Here is a 22,699-nt window from a genome sequence, read left to right as displayed (position 1 = left end):
GAAAGTTACCACTGCACTACAGAATAATCAACACAGTCTGATGGCTTTGCAAGTCTCTTACTTCCTGCTTCAAACTTGGACGTAGTTTAATTTCCACAGACTGTAGTTAAGTTGATCAGGGAAGACTTATTCTATATTGGTAATGTACTTCTTGAGTAGTTCTGCAGTGAGCTCATGGAATCCTTGATTTATTTTTTATTTTTTTGTTGTTTGTTTATTTTGTTTTGTTTCTTTTGTTCCACATTTATATACTTGTAGACCTATGTTTTTGAACTGGATTTTTTTCCCTATAGAATCATTGAGGTTGTTGCACAAGCTTTCCTTTTAACTGATTTAGTGTATTCATGGACCACTGATTTTAAAGTGTGTTTGTTATGAAAGATGATTATAAGCTACAGCTGCAGAACTAAAATCTGGTTATATATTGATATTTCTCCAACATTGTGTATTCCACTGAAAGTCTTCTATCTTCCTAGATGTCTCTAGGAAGAAAACACTTCGTAGCAACTCGTTCCTATTACTTCACCAAAAGGGTTAAAAGCTTGGCAAAACTGGCAAACAGGACAATTCCACTGTTAGGGAAAGTTTTTTTAAGATGTAAACTACCTGTGGAACATAAAAAAAAAAAAAAAAAAAAAAAAAAAAGATTATAATTGTAAGACTGAGAAAGGAAAGGAGAAATGGAAGCCATAGAAGGGTGAATTTCATAAATCTGTGTTGATGTGGCAGTATAGATAAAATCACTTGCTTAAAGTAGATTTAGTTATGACCTATAAAGTGTAATTTTATATAGCATCTCAGGACAAGACTCAAGAGGGAAGTTTGACTTCAAAGGCTGTGCTATCAGAGGCTTTTAACAAAAAATAAACAATATGAATTTAATCTGCCACCTTCTAGGCTGCCAACCTGAAAGACAGACATGGTGACTGAACAGTAGTAAAAACTGTAAAGCTTCCAGCATTCACTTACAGAAGGAAACTTCAATACTTGGGCATTTTAGTTACACACATGCATATTTTTCTTATAAAGTCAAGATGTAGAAATATCAAATTAAATGGATTGAGCTTTAGTAAGAGAAACTTCAATATTGCTCATCTCCAGAATATTTTTTCATAAATATTCTTGAGGTTGTTTTGCTTTCACTGTAACTTCAAATGGGGTTATTTTGCTAGTTCAAGGTTTTCAAGACAAAGAAAAGCAATTCCAAAATATACTTGAGATCTGCCAGAGGTGTCAAGAGTCACAGTCAGGGTTTTGTTTTACCATGTCCTTTCAGCATGCGTGAAATAATACTACCAGTAACTAAAGAAATGATTAAAAAAACTAATTGTAATTGTAAATAGTGTTACGGTTTGTCTATACATCTGTTTTCACAACTGTCTAGCTAATAATATGATGACAGCGTATTTCCACAGCTGAGAATAAATTTGAAGGTTTGCAGAAGAAAGGAGATGGAATCTTCTCTCTGTCTGGGAAAAAAATATGTATTTTTTTCTTCTGAACCAGACAGAACAAATGACAATTCCATTTGTGTTTTTTAATTGTATTTTAAGGAACTGCAATTAATTTCACATTTCTTAAAGGAGAACTATGGCATAATTGTGAAAAGCTACTGACAGATATAACGTGGACAGCTGTTTAAATTCCAAATAATTACTTGTGAAACTAACAAGAACCTCTTGTACAAGTAAAATCCAGAGTTATGTGATGCTGAAGAATTACACGTTTTAGCCAAAAAAGTGAGATTTGTAATGGACTGTTGCCAATACAGGCCTATGACTTAAAAAGCATATATTTAGGTAATGTATTCACTGTGCTCTTTACCATCACATTATAACAACATTAGAATTATTTGATTCACAGTTCCTAAACATTTGTATAAAGATAAGCATAAAACTTCAATGGGAATTGTAAAGGAAAACCAAGTTAAAACTGCCCTTTCCTTTTAATTATTTCTTATCAGACATAATATGGCAGTACATTCTATATAAAGCAAAGGACTGCAGAATCTCATTTTGTTGCTGGGGTGTTTGTTTGTTTATTTGTTTATTTCCATTTAGTTTTACACTGTTCCCTCAGTCAGTATTTTGAAACATCTTGTAGATGAGTTGTTCGAGAAAGAGAAACCCTCAGACATGTATAATGCCAATTCAGTGTGCAATGTCCCCTGCCTGTCTAACTGTGCTTCCCACTTCTTTCCTACTTGACTTATATGGAGATTTTAAATACATTTCTTCAAATTTATTCATCCGTCTTTCACATTCTCCTGGTTTCCTGATTTTTCAGAAAGAGTAAATGCCTGGTGAATGATATATGAGCACACAAATTAAAAACTGTATAGTAGGAGGATATTTTTTCTGATCAAAATGAGTGTATTCACTGCTTAATTTAGTTTCTGAATATTTTTGCGGTGTTTTACATGCTTTTGGCCTGGTCAGAGTGAAGGGTTGCTACAAAAGTAATGCCTCCTATTTTATTATGTTGTCACGCAATGTCAGGAGCAGATGTTGGTGGTATGACAGTAGAGGGTGAATCATCTCACCAATATCTTATTACATTCCATTTGTTGCTGTGTGACAGATGGCAGCAGAGGGGCAGTCTGACAAATGGCATCTGATGTGGAAGTGCATAAGAAGCAGAAAGTGTAGAACTGAATTCCTCCATGCAGACCAAATAGCTATTGTGAGCACAGTGAGGTGATGGGTGGTGTGTTTCAACAGTGGTAACAGTAACACTGAAGGCAAGCCACATTCCAGATTGCTGTGCATCGCTATCACACCACGAAAATGTTTCAACCAGCTCTTCTGCACAAATTGGGGAAATACAACCAGGCATCTCTGTATGGAGCTTATTACTGGATTTGATGCACTGGAAACAATGGTGGCAGTGTTGTAATTTTGCAGAGTTTGTGCCAGGTCAGTCCCTTGAGTGCTTACATGAACCGAAAGAACAGCATGTGCAAATTTGTCAGGATCTATTGAACCAATACAGAGCTGAAGGTGACGGTTTTCTGAATCATATCATTACCAGTGATGAGACATGCCATCACCACTATGAACTGGAGTCAAAACAGCAGTCTGTGGAAGGGCATCCTGTGAATTCCTCATTGATGAAGGGTTCAAGATGCAGCACTCAGTGGGTAACATGATGTGGACTGTCTTTTGGGATAGGAAAGGTGTAATCTTTCTGCATCATCCCAGACAAACCATCAGCTCTGACTCTGTCATAGAATTATAGAATGGTTTGGGCTGTTTGACCTGTTCCAGTGTCTCACCACCCATGCAGTAAAGATTTTTTTCTGATATCTAGTCAAACCCTCTTCCAGTTTTAAACCAATTCTCCTTGTCCTGTCACTACATATACTTATAAAAAATTCCTCCTCGGCTTTCCTTCAGGTACTGGAAGTTTTTCCCAGAACCGTCTCCAGGCTGGAGAGCCCTAGCTCTCTCAGCTTGTTCTTGCAGGGGTGGTGCTCCAGCCCTCTGATCATCTTTGTGGCCCTCTTCTGGACCTGTTCCAATAGCTCAGTGTCCTTCTTGTGTTCTGGACCCCAGAACTGGATGCGGTACTCCAAATGGTGTTTTACAGGAGGAGAGTAGAGGGGCAGAATCACCTCCCTTGACCTGCTGGTCACACTTGTCTTGATGCAACCCAGAATACAGTTGGCCTTTTGGTCTGCAAGAGCACACTTCTGGCTCATAACAGACACTCCCAAATTCTTCTTCTCAGGGCTGCTTTCAAGCCATTCTCCACCCAAATTGTATCTGTGCTTGAGATTGTCCCAACCTTGCACTTGGGCTTGTTGAACTTCATGAGGCTGGCATGAACTCATCTCTCAAGCCTGTCCAGATCCCTCTGGAAGGCACCCATTCTCTCTTGCATGTTGACTGCACCACTCAGCTTGGTGTCATGACACTGTCTAAGCTAAAGGCTCACACTTTGAGTCATGCCAGAGAGGAAGACATTCTCTTGTGACAAGATAATGCTAAGCCCTATACCAGTTTAAAGACCATAAAGCACATTGCCAATCTTTGCTGGACTGTGTTACTTACTACTCCCACCATACCATATGAATCAATTTGGAGTCATCTGTTTGAATTGGTGAAATATGGACTGTGTGGGCAACATTTTTCCTATCAACAATGCTGTCGTAGCATCAGTGAAACAACTGTTCACCTGCACTGCTGCGGGCTTTTATGAGTATGGCACACAGGCTCTTATTCATTGCTAGTGAAAATGCATAGCTAATAGTAATGACTATGCTGAAAAACGGTATTTTGAAGCTGAGAATTTGCTCTATCAAGTAGTGTTACTGTGTTCTTTGTAGCATTTGTAGTTTCCATGGAAATAAATAGGAGGTACTACTTTTAGAGCAAACTAAGTAATAAATGTTTGCAATTTAAATGTCTTCAGTTTTAAGTCAGGCAGTGGTAGGTTTCCAGTTCACAGCATGAACTGTGAATTGGGGGGCATTCTGTTCTGTATATTGTAGGTTTTTTTGTTTGGTTAGTGCTTTTAGTCTTTTCTACTGTAACTAGATTATCTTTCCTTTAGTAAGTATGGAATACCTGCACATAGGACAAAACTTCTGAGTATGGAAGACTGTTCAGAAATTGTAAAGAGGTACTGCTGTGCTTCAGGATTACCTATGATTTAAATGTGAGGCTTAGGAAGAGTAGTAAAAATGGTGTGATGGGTATGAGATTAGTATAGGAAATTCAGCAGTCAACTGGCACCTAGCTCGGTTCTTTCATTGAATTGTTTAGCTGTGTTTCTTGTAAAAAAAAGTTGTATAATGCAGTGGAAATATATGTGCTATCAAACAAGCATATTCTGGTTACAGTAATTCAAAACTTTAACTTTTAACATTTATGCATTGGAGGGGTTGTTTTGGAAGTTTGAATGTAAGGTTTCTGCATAACACTGCCATTTCAGTTGCCATAGTATCTATTGCAAAATAACCATTATAGTATTTTTGCATAGAAATTGTGAATGTGTTGAGTAATTTGGAACAATCATAGATTTTAAAGAGCTGAATAGTCAGTTCTTAATGAAAATGCATCAGAAGAGTTAAGGATTTGGGGATTTCCTGCTATTCATTTTGGATGTAACCATAGTTGAGTTCTACTGCTTCCTTTTTCATAAGTATGTGTCAAGAAATTTTATTTCCTTTACGTGTTTTGAATCACTGCATGGTTGAATAGATATAATGGCACAAGGCCACAACTGCTCGAGAAACAAATGAATGTAATTTCTAGTTGAGAGTTCCTTATTCATGTAAACACAGTCATATTGTTTATACCAGAGAAACCGTATCATTTGGCTCTGAAAGATGTTGTGACTCCTCCTCTATTCCCTCCAGAATTCTTTGTGAAATTGAGTTTTTCACCCAGAATTTGGTTTCACTCTTTTGTTTCTCTGAGTGCTCTTACTGTGGGGCAATAATGTGCCAGTTGCACTGGAGAAATTTACAAAACACAAACATAGCATTCAAGAAGAGGATTATAAGTGGTGGCTGAAAATCCATTATCCTTGCAGTGTTCTGTCATTTTACAGGTTTGCACCTGCACTCGTTTGAATTATCTCTATTCTATTATCAACATATCGGTCTTTTAGTTGGGGAATGCACCTAATGGCCTGGAAAATGATTTCAGTGTTGCTCAATAGCTTTATGTTAGAATGTAGTTTGTGGTACAGTTAACTCTTGTCAGTTGCCACCACTGAGAAAAGCATGAAATATAGTTAAAGCTGGCATAGTGCTAAATAAATGAATGAATAAATAAATAAATAAAGCAAGTTAGCCTTTATTGACATTAGAAACATTTAAAATGAAGAAAGGGGGATAGTACTGTCTTTTTGTAGCCTGTTTGTGTACAAATTTATTTTTAAGATACTTGTCTGGTGGATTGTGAGTATAAAAATACTAACTGAGTTGTTGCCTAACCAAAACAAAACAAAACAAAAAAACAATAATGTGCAGTCTACCCATTTGTATTTCCTTGAAATTAAGTTTTAAGGAAATAATAGGCAAAAAAGCCAATTTATGAATTTGTACTGTAACTAGAAAGATTCAGGCTATACATTAAGGAAAACTGTAAAAGGATTATTAAAGGACAAGAATAGATTGTCTCATTAAGAAATGCCAGCTTTCTTAGTTAGCTTTAAAATATGGTAGGCAAACGTGTGTCAAGAGTGTTTCAAAAGTAGTTTATCCTTTACAGGACAGGAAGACACAGGTCCTCCTGCCTTGTTTCTCTCTGATTCTTTTACTTTGTACTTGGGTAGATCCATTTCTGTCAGAAAGACTTGATGTTTGAAACTAATATTCTGATAGATTATGTTCATCTAGGTGTGAAAGAATAATTCCATATGGTCAGTGTGTATTACAGGAATACTAGAAACCACATTATTTTCATTGCTGCCACAGTGGTTTTTATTTTTATAGAATCAGAATGGACCATGTTGGAAGGGACAAGGATCATGAATCTCCAGCCCTCCTGCCAGGCAGGGTCACCAACCTCCCCATTTACTAGGCCATATTGACCAGGGCCCTGTCCAACCTGGCCTCGAACACCTCCAGGGACAGGCCATCTACAACTTCTCTGGGCAGCCTGTTCTAGCACTTCACCACTCTCATAGTAAAGAACATAGTATAGAATGCTCACTCCTTAGCTCACAATATGGATGAAACCTTTTTGTTGTTTTTTTTTTTCTCCAGAAGACATGAAATCATAGAATATTCTGAGTTGGAAGGGGTCTTCAAGGGTGATTGTGTACAATTTCTAGCTCCACACAGGACCACACAAAATTTAAACCCTGTGTGTGAGAGCACTGGTTTTTTTTTATGCTCCTTGAACTCCAGCCCCACAGTGTGTAACCAATATACCCAGTGGTCCTTTTTAACAGTGCAAAAATATTCATAACATTGACGTGTGGAAATCAAACTCTATAGCCTGAGAGATATAGAGCAGGTATGTTTATTTCAGCGTTGTGCATACACCAGGTCCAAGGGGGATTGCTCCTCCTAACTTGCACACCGTAGGGCAAAAGCTTGGTACAGATATACGCAGAACTAATACATAATCAGTGATTATCCTGGAGTTCTTGTATATATTCATTGTATTTCTGAGAATCCCTTAACATGAAGTTCCTCCCCCTTGCACATGTTGTGAACAGTGGGGGTACCCTCCTGGTGGTCGGGGGATGAAAGTCTTCTTCACAAAGCCTAGTAGTCTTCCTTGCTGTAAACTTCTGACCCTGTGAGAGGAGTAGCCCCCAAAGCAGTTCTAACTTGCCTTGTAGACATCTTAGCACTTACTCACTAAATGTCCTTGAGCTGTTCTCAGTACACTTATCTTTATATCCTTCACCCTCCATATTGTCCTAATCCCAGCTTGTTGCCATCCACATTCTTTTAGCAGCCTCCGCATATTTGCTTCTGTAAACTATCTTTGTCCTTTGTTTCTGTGAAGCATCTTCAGCACGATGCAGTGTAATCTAAGTAGGAGGGTTTTTATGAAGAAATATCTGTAATGAAGTATTTCAGAATCAATGTATTTCATGAGTCTTGCTGTGTTCTTGAACGTGCTGTTCACTGATGACCCTTTATTACTTATAATTGCTCAGAGCAAAGCTGAAAGACAGTGAAACAAAATTTCTTTGGTATTCGTATAAGCACTCCTGGCACACCAGGCAATGTCATTTGATTCATACTGTCCATTAAAGTACAGGCATACTAAAATAATATATTGTTTGCATCATTAAAAATAGACAAATTTCCTCCACAGGAAGTGTAGTGCTCGTTAAAAACATTGTTGCGTAGCTTATGATTTCAGGGCTAGTAGTTAAAAAATAATAATAATAAAAAAAGATAAAATAAAATGGAAGTCACTGACACACTGTAAATACACAATTCTATGATATGTCCTATGAAGTCTCTTTCCAATGGAGGACTTGCCAAGTGGAGATCAGCTTACGTTCTGTTTTCAAATATGCAGCATTTGCATTCTATACTATCTAGTGTATGCATTGCTATACCAGTCCCTGTCAAGCAGCATCACTACCACAATCGCTGATGTTTTCCTAGCCATTTAAGGCAATTAGTGATGAAGACATTTAAAATAATAAAACACAAAATGCAGGTTAAGACTCTTATTAAGTGATCTAAATTATTTGTTATATTTCACACTGGGGGCTTTCTTCTGGTGTTCAACTGCTGGGAATCATGTTTGTCCTCTGAGTGGACACACTCTGATAAACTGTAGGATTGGCATGCTTTTGCATAAGAAATTTGTATTTAATGTCAGAGACTACAGGCATCCTGGTGTGCAGTGTTTAGAGGCAGGTAATCTTCACATAATGGTGTTCTACATAGGCATATAGCTAGAAAGACAGAGCATGGCTGGCAGGAGAGGAAAAGCTGGAAAACTATGTAATGATTCAGCAGGACCCTGAAACATTTCTGAAGACAAAACTGAAAGTTTTTGCAAGTAGAATAACTAGATTTGTATTTATTTATTTATTTATTTAGTGGGAAACTGACATCTGTGCTTCCGTGGGTTAATTAGAAAATGCTCTACTTTTAAGTCCTCTGTATTATAATGTGGAGAGCCGAAGCTCTAACTTGTTGATCACTATACATGAAGAGAATAAAATAAAGATCTGGAATTCAGCCTTTTAAATATGGCATGCAAATGGAGAAAAATCTAATCTATTTGAAGTTTGAGATGAGGTTCAGTTTTCTGTGTATTTTCTCACTGTTTGCTATTTGTGTCCCTTTAAATATTACACACAGTAAACAGGTCTCTAATCTTAAAGATGCTCTTAGTACCATTTCTGAATATGAATTTAATGAAAAATGCCCAGATTTGTCAAGTCGCTCTTTTTATATCCCTTTATAATAACAGGAGCCTCACAGTAGAATATGAAAAATTCATCTTTACAGCAGAATTCACAATGTTGTAGTATTTGTGTGGGACTGCCGTAAGCAAACGTCTTCTATTCTTTGCTTGAAATAGTTCTTTAAAAAGTTTCCAGGAACATTTATGTGGAACTGGGAGGACTGTAGTCTATTCATCTAGTGCTATGCACTAGACACCTGACTAGGTGTTGTGGGCACACAGTCACTCTCCAGGATAGGAGTAGTCCAAGTTAATGATTTTCACATGACATTAAGTGAGAAGATGATGGCCATCACTGGACTGCTTGGACTATGGTAGTAAGTGTATTCCAGCTATTTATGTAATATTAATCATGCTGTCACGCATTGTAAATATAGTTAATAAGAGTTTCATATGGTACTAATTGTTAACGTCATTCAAGCTACGGAGTAATAAATGATGGAACCTCAAGTTAGTCCATTTTCGAAAGTAATATTTATCAAAGATAATAACTTTCCCTGCCTTATGCAGTAAAACAGAATCTTTAAGTCTGTGCCTTGTATTCTGTTGAAGATCAGTCTTTTAGATACAGGGGACTAATGGTGAAGTCAGTATTTTGAAATACAATTGCCTAGTATTAGGTATGATTTCTCAGATATAAGTGGGCACACTTATTTTGAGGCCATGTTTTTAAATGATTGTTTTCAGACATTTATGCACAAAAATTACTAGTTTCATCTACATTGTCTTGCTACTGTGTAAGGAAAACTATTTTGCAAGTATTTGCTTCTTTGTTCAGAGTGGTGAGACCAAAAATAAAAGATCTAATGCTTGGAGACAGCTTTGAGAAAATTCTTCTTGAAAAATATATTAATTCATTCAAAGCAGAGTGATATAGCTGTGTCCTTTGCAAACTATATATGTGTATCCCATTAAATTTTCTTAAGATTCTGAGGATTTGTGTGCCATTTTCCATTTGATAAATGATATCTTCTAGAAAGGGTTATAAAAGTCTGTTCTCTAGTCTTTTTGTAAATGGTTTTTGCAACATAGTTCATAAACAATCTAAGTGATATTGTATAACGGTAATAGATCAAAGTGCAAAAGTTGTATGTATGTCAAAATATGTTTTGAGTTTTACTGTTTGGACTTTAACATTCAGAATACTACTTCTTTCTAAGTTTGGAAAGTATTAAAAAGGGTTTATTAGGATACTGTGTACTCTGAGGTCAAGCTGACAATTGTCCTAGGTATAGGAAAATGTTCCTTGGTAAAAGTGGCTTTTGCAAGTGTACTATTAGTCTTAAACTAAGAAGATATTGTGGATGAAAATGGTAAACCTCTCCTAGAGCTGGAGCAGCCACTGTGCACCATTCCCTTTTTTGGACTATTATATATTGGTAGCTAAGTTTTCTGACATAGACAGCAAAACTCTTCAAATGCAGCAGACTGTAGATGTCACTTATTCAAATCTGAAATACTTAAAATATGTATGGTCCATTTGAATTTTCACTTTCCTGAATGTTACAGCAACTAACTTTGCTGCAAATAACTATACTGCATCCAGGAAATAAATTCTACTTCACTGATGTTTCCCCACTTAAACCTTTTCAGTTGTCTCTGTTCAGGATAATTTATAGTACTTGAGCTTTCTTCCAGTTACATTCCCAGTGTTGGTTTACTTACAGCTTTTCTCAAAACATGCACTTAATCAGCAGAAATACATTGTTTTTATAAGTCTCTTTTGATAATTAGTGCACAATGTGTATTCAGGAACCAGTTTGTGTCTGTAGCAGATACCAGGTCTTACTGATGAACTGGTTTCTCTCTGATAACACAAAATGGTAAAATGGCCTAAAATATAAACATGAAAGAAAATATATGATTGTGATTAGAAGGGTAGAGAAATTAATTGAATTTCCTAAGAGAAAGGTAATGACCCAAATAGGTATGCAAAGACATAATGGTATGAATATAATGGTATTAAAAAAAAAAAAAAAAAAAAAAAAAAATTTGGCCAGATTTTCAGGAGCGTTCTCATAAAAGCAGCAAGAGGAGCTCATGTTGGTGAAAGCTATTAATAGCTGAGGAATGAGAATTCATCATCTAGAGTACTGTATTGACAACTTAGCCCTAATCATGGTAAGAAGCTTTTTAGACTAAAAATAAAAGATAAATTGATTCATTACCTTTATTTGAAGTGTCTGGATTTACACCAGATTGAGATCAACAATGTGAGCTCCTGCCCATCTTCATTATATATATGTACTTTAAGGAGATCTTAAGAAGAGCAGACAGGAAAAACACTTTACTGTTCCAAACATGGCAAACCATAATTGCTGCATTTTCTGCACAAGGAAAGCTCCTGTCTACTTGAATTAGGCTTTACTATGGCTGACCTGATCCCAGTGATTTTTATAGGTTCTAAGTTGGTACATGAGATGAAATGCTCTTTTTAAAACATTTATTTACATATCAGTTATCATATATGTAGGTACATTTAAATTGCTTTAGACACGCTGTTTCATATTGTCTCAGCTTACTCTGGAGAACTGAGTTAAATATAAATAGAAATGCTTGCTATTGTAGGTGAGGTTTAGAAGAAGTCTTCCTCTGCAAGCATACACAAAGAGAACACCAGGAAAATAGTATGTTTCTTCTGATTAAAGTAATGTAGTGAATAATATATGGAGTGAAAACTGGTAGTCTTCTCTGAATCTGTTTTATTTTGTCACATTAACTCCCATCAGTACTTAGAACACACATTTGGTAAGCAATCCTTGATTTCTACCAAATGGTCAATGTTTATTCCTATTATCTTTTCTCTGTGTTGTACAGTGGATTATTTAACAAGAAATTGAATAAACAGATATGATTTTAGGAAATCATTTCTTGCAAAAGGAGCAGTTAGATAATATTAACATCCCCCTTTCTGTTACCTGCCTGAGGTAAACATTTGCACAGCATGTAGTTCTAGAGAAGGAAAAAAGCTCTAATTATAACACTGCTGCTGATCTGTTTTCTTCCCTGTATACATCACAAATAAATTACACAGACAAATAAACTCATTCAAGGTATCAATCCTAGGAAAATCTTATTTTCAGGAGGTCAGTGGAAATGTGCACCAGTTGTTATTTTTTTCACGTTTCCAAATATTTGTCTCTAAAAAATTTGAATGTCACATCTTTATCTTTGATCTAGACTACATTTTGTCGAATATTTAAACAGCTAATGTTGGCTCAGTGCATGTTTGAAATATTGTAATGTAATGCTGTGAAACACTATCAAACTGTACAAAAGTAAGAAGCACTTAAAAGAGCCATACCAGCTACACTGGCTTCCTTAAATTTTAATTGAATGCGTGTATTTTAATTTATCTACATTGAGCTTTAAAAGGTATATTTATGTTATGCAACCATACACAAATTGTGTTCATCTGAATGGGGTTGTGTAGATTGGTGCAGTTTATGGAACTGGTTGCTGATTGATCAAGTAAATCAAGTTTTAAAGTTGATAGGCTATATTCTCAAAGAATGGAAACCTGGAGGTATAGCAAAAAGGCTATTATAATTTTCTGCAGATGAGAATGGCAGTCAGGAAGAGGAAAGGTGATCTTTTGATTTTTTGATTTTTTATTTTTTAATTTGTATTTATTTATTTTCCAGCACTCACCATTAATAATTTTGCATAAAACTGTGGTACTTGTGACTTGCTTAATAAAGTTACTTTCCTTATTGTAAATGGGACCTCCAAAAAAACTCCTGGGTATTCCAAGGCTGAAAACTATGTACAGAGTTATTCCCAGAAGTATTAGTATTCAGTAAGAATTTTTAAGGGAAGGCTTTTGTATTTTCAGATTTGTGCTGTATCTGATTGCAGAATCATTTCAAATGCAGGCAAGCTTCAGTTTTAACATAAAAGTGTTTTCCATACTAATATTCAGGCAAAGAGTGATCACCTTGCAGAATAATGTATTCAGTCAAATCAAAAAGTGAAACAACTTTTTAAAACTGTGTGTTGTCATGGAGCAATCATATTTTATATTTTGTGTGACTATTTTGGTACTTTTTCAGTTTACTTTAGTGTGAGGGTGTTTCTTTTCAATATACTATAATGCTTCTCTAATTCAGTAGTTATTTTCTTGATAACAGTGCACCCATAGCAATGGAACTACACTGACTTCTGTTCTCAGCCAACTATGTGATTTATGATGCCTCTTGGTAGAGATTTATCTTTACTCTGACCAAATCAATATTAACTCTCAGATCAATGGATCCCAGCTGAATCTCAGCAGAAGTGAATAACTACCCTTTGTATCACCTAATGGATAGAGGTTTTATGAGTGTTAGGTCTGAGACAGGAAATAACATTTGTGAGCATGTATATTAGACGTTTTAATATAGGATATCTTTAAATTTTGTACATATGAAATGATCATATTTTATATGTACAGAACAAAGTTGTGAAAATGTGCTGTGTTTACACATTTTCAGCATTCAAAAGTATCTATTTTGAACTACTGTTGTTCTTAAGTCAGCATTCTGTTTACTCAGATTAAATTTCTTAGACATCTCTTCTTATATGTAGTTTAAACATTTTTTTTACTGGATTGGAACTTCGTTGTAAGCAGTAAGCTTTCAGAGAATTTATATATATATATATATATATATATATATATATATATGATTTAGTTAAAAGGTGTTTTTTTGTTTGTTTGTTTGGTTTTTTCTCCCAGAAAATACAAAATAAATACAATCTAAGGTTCTTCCTTCAAACAAACCTATTAATCTTATATGTGATCATTTTCACTCATATGTACTTACTAATGTATAGATGGTTGCATTCAGTTGTACTAAATTTGCTACTACGCCATTTCTAAAGTGAAGAATTTTTGCTGATTGTATTTTACTGATGGTTAAATTTGGTGCTTTTACTTCCAATGGTCATTAGCTTGCTTGTCCACAATCACAACACATTCTGCAGTATTAGTTTCATTGTTATTCAAGTACCTAGGTTATACATGAAAAACATTTTATATTTCCATATTGACATCAGTTTCATTGTATTTCATTTGCACTTGAAAATTATAAATAAGCATACTTAAATGCTGACTAAAGTCGAAATCTAAGTACTTTATGCCAATTACATATAGATTAAGCTAAATTGATATATGGTCCTTAATGTGTTACATAGTGATGCATTGAGGTTAAGTGACACACTCGTGGATACGTCATGAGTAGGTGTCACGGGTAGAAGAAAGCACAACCATGTAAAAGCTTGGTCTATTGATTAAGCAAGCTCTTTTACTAACAGACAAGATGAACTGTAAGTCTAGACACTGTCTGTCAATTGTAATTAAACTAGTCAGCATATGAAATTTTGTTCAAATGTGGAATCTTTCCAAGATTGTGTGGCTGCATTCAGGTTTTAATTAGCTGGACACTATTTTGACCTTATTTGAAAGCTTTTTTTTGTCAGGCTAATAATCCCTGTCTTCTTGTCTCTATCAAGGTGACTCACTTGAAAAGAAACCACGATATTATTCAACATCATGGACAGCTATGTTAATTATCTCAAATTATTTAGATACATTCTCATGTGCTTATTAAAGACAAAAAGTTAAGTTTGCATGGAAGTCTAATTTAATAATAATAGATGAGGAATGCAAAGTAATGTCTGTGATTCAGTCAGCTTTCCATTCTATTATGGATGAGCTGTGGATTATGAGTGAAATGTTAGTGACTTCAACCTTGAGCTGTCTGTTATTTTGTCATTTCATTCAAATTACAAATTAAAAAGATTTTCATGTGGTTGGATATGTAGGCATGTGACATTACAAAAAGCAGTGTTTGATACTAGGAGCAAATACTATTTCTGTTTTAAGAGAAGGGTATTTCAAAGCTGAATATAAGCAATCAGTCTTCAGATAGTTCTAAGCTCTTTCTTGTCAAATGGGATTTCCTTTCAGAGGATTCTGGTACTTAATTCCCATCTGCTGTGTTCAGGGGTTACTGAAGCATCCCCTTTCTACTTAATTGTTTTGTTCTTCTCAAGTGTCATAATGTCGTTTAAGGATTAAATGCAACCCCAAGTTCACATTGTGAAAAAATCACCCTTAATGAATAATTTCCCTCTTCCCAGTGTTTTTTTTCCCCTTTCCTTATGTTCATGTACACATCATTTGCTTGATCCTTATGCTTGTCTACATGACAAGTAGTCTGCAATGGTGAAAGTTTAAATAACTAAACAACATTAAAGTAATCTGTTAGTTTTGTATATCTGTATCTAGATATATTACATAAATACATAGTTATCTTGAGCATAATAATGTAAGTATTCCATTAGACAGACAGTATTCACTAGGATTCACTAGCTAAGGGCTTTCAGCAATCATCTTTCTCATTTCTTTTTTTCATTATGTTCTTCCCCCCTTCCAACCCCCCCCCCCCCCCCCCCATCCCCTCAGAGTACAGTTTCATCTTTGATTTTGAATAAATTTTTAACTGAATTGTCAAGGAATCCAAATATGCAAAACTTCATTTTCAGAAAAACAGGAATGTTAGCCTTGCCTTGGGCTGCTTTACCTAAGGCATAATCCTTCCTTTAACAGGAACACATCAAAATCTGACTGCTATATTCTTAAAGTTGGATAAATGACCACTGAGTCCTATTTGCTTCTAAGCATATGTTTCTTCAGAGCAATGAATGAACCACTAATTCAGTCCCAAGGAAAATACATTAGTCAATGCAAAATCACCTACTTACCCTCTTGTAAGACATCTGCTCCAGAAGTGATGCCTTCTATTTATTCTGTTGGCCCGTGATGTCAGAGACAGATGTTGATGGTATGGCAGAAGTCAAAACTTCCCACCAATATTCCATTCCATTTTGTTGCCATGTGACAGATGGCAGCAGAGGGGTAATCTGATGGAGTGATGTCTGTCATGGGAGAACATATGGAGCAAAGGTTTGTCACTGAATTCCTACCTGTGGAAAAAATTGCTGCCATTGACATTCATCAATGCTTCTGAACACTGAAGGAGACCACACAGTGAACACACTGAGGCACCAGGTGGTGTATTTTAGCAGTGACAACAACAACAGTGGGTCACTTCTGCTTGAGCAGATTTTTACCAGTGCAGCATACAGGCTCTTGTTGATTTGCTGGCAAAAATGCATAGCTAGTGGTGATGACTATGTTGAAAAACAGAATTTTATAGCAGAGAATTTGCTCTGTTCAATGGAATTGTTGTGCTCTTTGTTGTGGTTTCCATGGGAATAAATAGGATGCATTACTTGCAGATCATCTACATGGCAATTATCAATTGCCAAGTTGATAACATAAAGAAAGCTAAAGAGTTTGAAAGCCAAAAATCCATGAAATACAAGGTGACACTTTAAATAGGTTTAGTAGAATTTTTCAAGCAAGAAGGGAGGAGAAAAAAATGGAACATAACAACAACATGAACAAAAATGGATGAAAATAAAGAAAATAGTTAGAATGCTACAGAAATTAGATCTATGCGGTATTTGGAAAGAAGCAATTATTTGCTTATCATACCATCCAGTCTTAATAGTATCTATGAAGAATGCTGTGTCACATCTGCTTGGGGAAAAGTATTTTCCGAGAAACAGTCTCAGATAAATTCTTCACTGATTGAACACCTTGCTAATGCTGTTTTGATCATGACAATCCTCATTTTAAATAAATCCTGTATTACTAGAGAAATACCAGAATATTTTCAGAATGTAAATGTGTGTCAATTTTCTGAAAGGACAAGTTAAGGATAATCTGTAACATTAGGCTGACAAATGTATACAAAATAAATTAAAAATGAGATAGTTGAGGAAATATTTTTTTAAAAATTGTAATTATGCCTTTCAATATGTTTTCCATAAAAAGACCAAGTGAAACCCAATTACACTGTTTCATGAAATGGTGAGTTACGTGGCATTCTAGTAAAATACATAGCAATGAATAGTAGCAACAAAGCACACATTAACTGGCTACAAGCTGGCTACTTGGGAGGTAGCAAAAAGTTGTCATCAAGACAGGATCATCTAGAAAGAAAAGAAAGAGGTACCACCAGAGGTTTAACGCATGAGTGTAAGAACAAATCTATTCAACGTCATTATGGTTTAGAAGTAAGTGTAAACGTATTGCTGGTAAATGTTTTGGATGACACAAAGTGGACAGAATGTTGAACACAGATGAAAACAGCACCTCCTGGTGGAATAACCTGGATTACTTGATAGACTGTGCTACTCAATTCAATAAATGTGAAGTCCTACAATTTGGGGCCCAGGATTTATAATAGAAGTGAGTTAGGTAGAAATGTATCCAGGAGAACCACATCATAAAATAAGAATAAAGCAGTTCACAATGAATTACTATTGCACTATTAGGCAATAAATAAATAAATAAAGTCTACATCATAGTACAATTCTTAAATTGATTTTTTAACATATTGCAAAAAATTAGAAAAGCAAAATTTCATATATATATCATCGTAGAACCATTAAGGTTGGGAAAGAATCTAGTCCAACCATCCACCTACCACCAATGTTGCCCACTAAACCATGTTCCTTAGTACCATATCTGTATGTTTCTTGAACATCTTCAGAGATGGTGACTCAGCCACATCCCTGTAGAGCGCATTCCAGTACCTGACTGCTCTTTCAGAGAAGTTTTCCTAGTATCCAACTCGAACTTCCCCTGGTGCAACCTGGGGGTACTCCCTCTTGTCCTGTCACTAGGGACTGCCCAAGTGTTGACTGTATGACTGCCCCGCTACTGATTTGTTGTTTTGTCTTAGGGAATTTGAAAATATTTTTGGAAAAGCAAGGCCATCAGCACTTGTATAGTTCAGCTCATGCTTGTTTTGTGTTGATGGTTACAAAATGTTCCCTTGAACTAGGAAATATTTACAGAAATGATGCTGCATGACATACTGTGCCCAACTAAAGCTAATGAGTCAATATTTTACTGTATCATTGTTATGGTAGAAGCATATCATTCTGTTCCACCTTCATTTTTGTATTAAAAATCATTTCTAGCTTCGTTGGTCTACAGCATAGATCCATTTTACTTGTTGTGATTAACCCTCTCTTGTTAGAAAGAGACACATAGAAAAAATAAAAATAAAAAATTATGTGCCATACTTCAAGTTACTGCCAGACAACCTACCAGCTACCACTGGAGTTGTGCTATAAACTCAAGTTTACTCTTCAGAGGTCCTCAGGCATAGAGACCTGTGTTTTTGCCGTTCAGCCATGTTTATAGCCATGTAGAGTCACAGCAGGCTTATGTTTGATGAAAGAATTTGAGTATGAAAGCAGCATAGAAATGTCAGTGCAGCGGGCTGATCTTTTATGTTATTAGATACTGAGATTTGCACCAGAATGTTGGTTTTATGTCTATGCTGTATTAGCTGATAATTTTAAGGCAGGTTTCTGGGCCAAAGGGAAGAGATAATGTTTGTAGGAATAACCACAATCAGAGTGGTATAAACCAGCAATCTAGTGCTGCTAAATCCAGTAAATACCTTTCTAAAGGCCAGTGATTTGGAAGTAGCAGTGCTCTGAAGTCAATGGAACGTGTACATCATTTCAGTGGAGAAACATACCTATTGGTAGTGTCCTGATTCAACCAGTTTACAAGATGCTGAGAAAAATTTACCTTTTTTCAGAAAGTACGAACAATTTTAATTGAACAGAACTGACACATTTGGAAGCTATATACATATGCTTTAACTATGGATAAGAGAAAGAATGACAGCTTCCTGCTCAAATACAGTAGCCAGTTGCTATGGTATTTCTGTAATATATATTCCTTTGATTTGCAGCAATTTTATGTGGCAGATCTGTGTTGCTTCTCTGTTGTTGGCAGGCAGTATGGCAGCATATCCTTAATTTAATTTGTTCAGTTATGTTTTTCATTATGAAAACAGTGGAAGATGCTATGATTTCATTTGGCATCCTTGCAATTGCCGCATAAATTGGTGTGTTTTCTGCTCAATCAGTGAAGATCTCTTCCAGTCCTTTAATTTGGGAGGCTTTGTCAGAATTTTATTTTATTTTTTTAATTTTCTAAATTCAGGCTGTTACTCATTAAGATTTATAAAAAGATTCCAACCACTAATAATAAATTGAAAGCTAAAAGCCACAGAAGTCCTGCTTCATTCTCACAAAATGGATATGTCAACTTCTTTCAAGGTAGAATAGTACTAGATTTTGTAATGTATGTTAGTATGTATAATGTATTCAGAACATTAAGTTAAAATAAAAAAGCTAACTACATATCCTAAAGCAACACAGACATAAAAATAGATATTTTTGTTCGAAATATAAACATAATACCAATGAAGTTGCCATCTGTGGCAGTTTTCTTTCCTCAGTAATTAGTAAAAGTTACAAAATCAGTTTAGTGGTTGTGTTTATGACAAGACACACAAATAAGATACTAGAGTGTAAGAGATCTAGTGAGACCTATTGACCCTTCAGAAAATCTCTGATTAGCAGGATACAACAGCAGGGTGGATATTTTCCATGCAAAAGACTAACTAGCCCATAACAAATCAGATTGTCATTGAAGCTTTTTTTCTTTTTTTTTTTTTTTTTTTTTTTTTTTTTTTTTTTTTTTTTTTTTTTTTTTTCCCCACTAGGTAGAAAACCTTTGAGCTAAGAATGTTAAAATGAACCATCATATATTCTGGGAAGGTCCCATTCACACGTCTTCCAGGAGTAGGCTGTAAGAGAAAGCTGACTAAAATTGTATATTGGTTACTGAATCTAAAGTAAGTTCTTACATATAAGAAATAAGTTAATTTGCTTCAAGTACATCACACTATCAGGTAAGAATGTAGTTAAATACTTCGATAACTGCACAATTAGACACTTGTTCGTGGCAGACATTGTCTTAATAGTTGTTTGCATTCGACTTAAAATGTGTTGATATCTGTGGTAGACTATAAAAAATAAATTTGGAGAGTATGATCAGAGAAGGAAATAAAACTTGCCAAACTAAAAATATTTTCTGTTCTTTCTCAAATCCATATGTGTTGGGTAAAAGGAAAGAAAAGGAGATATCCAGAATAGCACACTTGAATCTTTTTTTAAGAGCTTGACATCACACTATGAAAGTATAAGCTGTAATTGGTAACTGTGGTTAGAAAATCTGAACTGGAATGCAGGCAAGTATCTGGCCATTAATGATCAAGAACGATAAACTCGAATTGGGAAATGGACAGTTCAAGACTAGAAATTATAAAAAAATTACTATGATTTAGAGGTGCATAACTTTAGACAAGTTTGAAGAAAAAGTGTGTTCAGGAGTAGCCTTCCATGTGGGAAAACACATCTCACGTAATTTAAGGTGGAATTTGGTATGACTAGACTAAGCAGTCCAGTGATCCAGAGCTGTGCCTGCAGCTCTGCTCCAAGGTCTAAACTTCCACATGTTGTATACAGTTTTAAACCTAACTGTTATAACACTTTCCTTAATATCAGAAACAGTATGGTGGAGTTTTTATAACGATTAATATATCTTACTTTTTTATTCTTGCTTTCCTTTTTTAATAAGGTGAATAAATACTGGAAATACAGCTGATAAGTAGCCAGGTAACAAGGTAGCAGTAGTGCCTGACAAATATGAGACAAAGATTCAGGCTGTATTTGAATTTAAAAGGCCTGTGGCAGTGAAAAAATATAAAATGGAGGGGAGTTGGCCAGGAAAGCAATATATAAATATACTATTATCATTACTATTATTATTACTTTTATTTGTTTGTTCAGTTCTGTTTTATCTCAGCCATTAGTTCTACTTTTTTTTTTTCTTTTTTTTTCTTTTTTTTCTTTTTCTATTTCTCTTCCTTCATTCCTCTAGGAGGAAGTTAAAGTAATCAGCAGCTATTGTGTACTTCAGAAACCTGAAGTTTCTTACAACTGCTTTTTTTTTTTTTTTCAATTGCATTTTCACCAATCTTTCCAGCTCATCTGTCCACAGCACAGACTGGTTGTGCCTGGTCTCATTCCTCCCATGTTGCAGCACTTAACATTTCTATGAACTTTATGCCAGCCTATGATCAAATAAATTACCATTTACAGACATCATCATGAATGAAAGACATACCAACACTGGATCTGAACTTACAGGGCTGACTGTTACTCCTTTATAATAATTTTTCCTTGTGCATGTATGATTGGCTAAATGTTAAGATAAATTCCTGGTTGTAATGCATAAAGATAAATGGAATTTAGTTTTACTTGGTTTTAGTTATCTCTGTACAGAAGTGGAAACAGTAAAAACTTATCTTTCACTTCTCATAGAATTGATACATAATTTGCATATATGAAGAAAAGTGTGCATGATTGATAAGTGTAAATAAGGAAGTACATGTTTGGGGTAGTTTTAAAAGGTTAGTGGCTTTATTCTGAAATTGACTTTTATTAAAAACAAAAATTATCTCTGGCTTCTCCACTTAGGTATGAATTCTCATTAATAGTTCTATTAAATATATATTTAAACAGTTGTAGTAGCTGAGATAGTGCATTTTAGCAATGCTGGAATCATTATTTATTAATTTACTAATATAGTTGTTCTTACATATGAGGGCTGCCCTGAATGTAATGACTGCTATTTTATTATGTTGACACCCCAGCTCTGGGCGCTGCATTTCAGTAGTGACAACAAAAGTAACAGTAGGTCACCACTGCTCAAGCAGATTTTTATCAGTACAGCATCCAGTTTCTTGTTCATTGCTGGCAAAAATGCATAGCTAGTGGTTATAACTGTCTTCGAAAACAGTGTTCTGTAGTTGTGAGTTTGTACTGTTAGATGGAGTTCCTGTGCTTTTTGTTGTAGTTTCCATAGAAACAAATAGGAGGCATTTCTTTCAGAGCAACCTATGTAGGTTTTGTGTTTTCTTTCACAGTCGCAAGCAAGTCGACTGGCAAGCATCTGACATTTTTGCTCTAAAAAGAGACAGTAAAGCACTCTCATACATCTGTGTATATAATCCATTATCTATTATTTGTTTGTACACAGGAGACAACCAGTTGGCTTTTAACCATGAATATCAGCTAAACCCAGCTTATTTGGATTATAGAAAAGCCCTATGTTTCCAGAAAAACCTTCTATTCTTCCACCTTTACTGAAAAGAACAGTTGTGCTTAGCATTTCCCTTTGCTAGAACAAGCTAATCCTCATATTTCTTTCTTTCTTTCCTTTGTTTTCTTTCCACCACAGGAGTCATCAGGACTGCCTTGCATAACATGGACAGGGAAGCCAGAGAGCATTATTCCGTTGTCATTCAAGCCAAAGATATGGCTGGGCAGGTTGGAGGGCTGTCGGGGTCAACAACAGTCAATATCACACTCACTGATGTCAACGACAATCCACCCAGGTTTCCTCAGAGTATGTACAATTTCAGTATATATTATGTTTTGAAAATCATGATGATTGCCAGTGAAGTATAAAGCTATTAGTGGAATCAATCAAAATTCAAATTCAGGGAGAGAAGGCAATTGAGGAATTGTTTGATTTCACCAATATTGCTTCTCTAATTTTTTTTTTTCAATTTTGTCATGTTTTTCTATGAAGCACATGTATGAAACAACCAAAATACTGAAACCAATGAAGATTTATTCCAATTAAACGCTGAGTAAGAGAGAGATGGATGATAAGTAAATACTCATGTCACATGTGGGTTGTTCTCCACTCCTTTTAGAATGTGTATAGTGCAATAACCACATAATTTTGATCCCGCAGGTGAATTATGTTGTTCCATGGTTCAGAAAAACAAAAAGTAACACATTCAAAG

At 35.3% G+C, this 22,699-nt stretch overlaps 1 protein-coding gene across 9 annotated transcripts in view; it reads left to right on the top strand.

Moving 5' to 3' along the window:
• CDH18 (cadherin 18) overlaps positions 1-22,699 on the top strand; it is a 458,142-nt gene that overhangs the window by 369,971 nt on the left and 65,472 nt on the right. For all 9 annotated transcript variants that reach the window (XM_072327840.1, XM_072327841.1, XM_072327833.1 and 6 more), the window contains exon 6: positions 22,126-22,293. In XM_072327840.1, the coding sequence (XP_072183941.1) occupies positions 22,126-22,293 (168 nt within the window). The remainder of the gene's footprint in view (positions 1-22,125; positions 22,294-22,699) is intronic.

Source organism: Excalfactoria chinensis, chromosome 2, assembly GCF_039878825.1.
Source record: "Excalfactoria chinensis isolate bCotChi1 chromosome 2, bCotChi1.hap2, whole genome shotgun sequence".
NCBI classification, from domain to species: Eukaryota; Metazoa; Chordata; class Aves; order Galliformes; family Phasianidae; genus Excalfactoria; species Excalfactoria chinensis.
The sequence above is the reverse complement of the archived record's forward strand: the minus strand, read 5'-3'. Positions and strand labels throughout refer to the sequence as shown.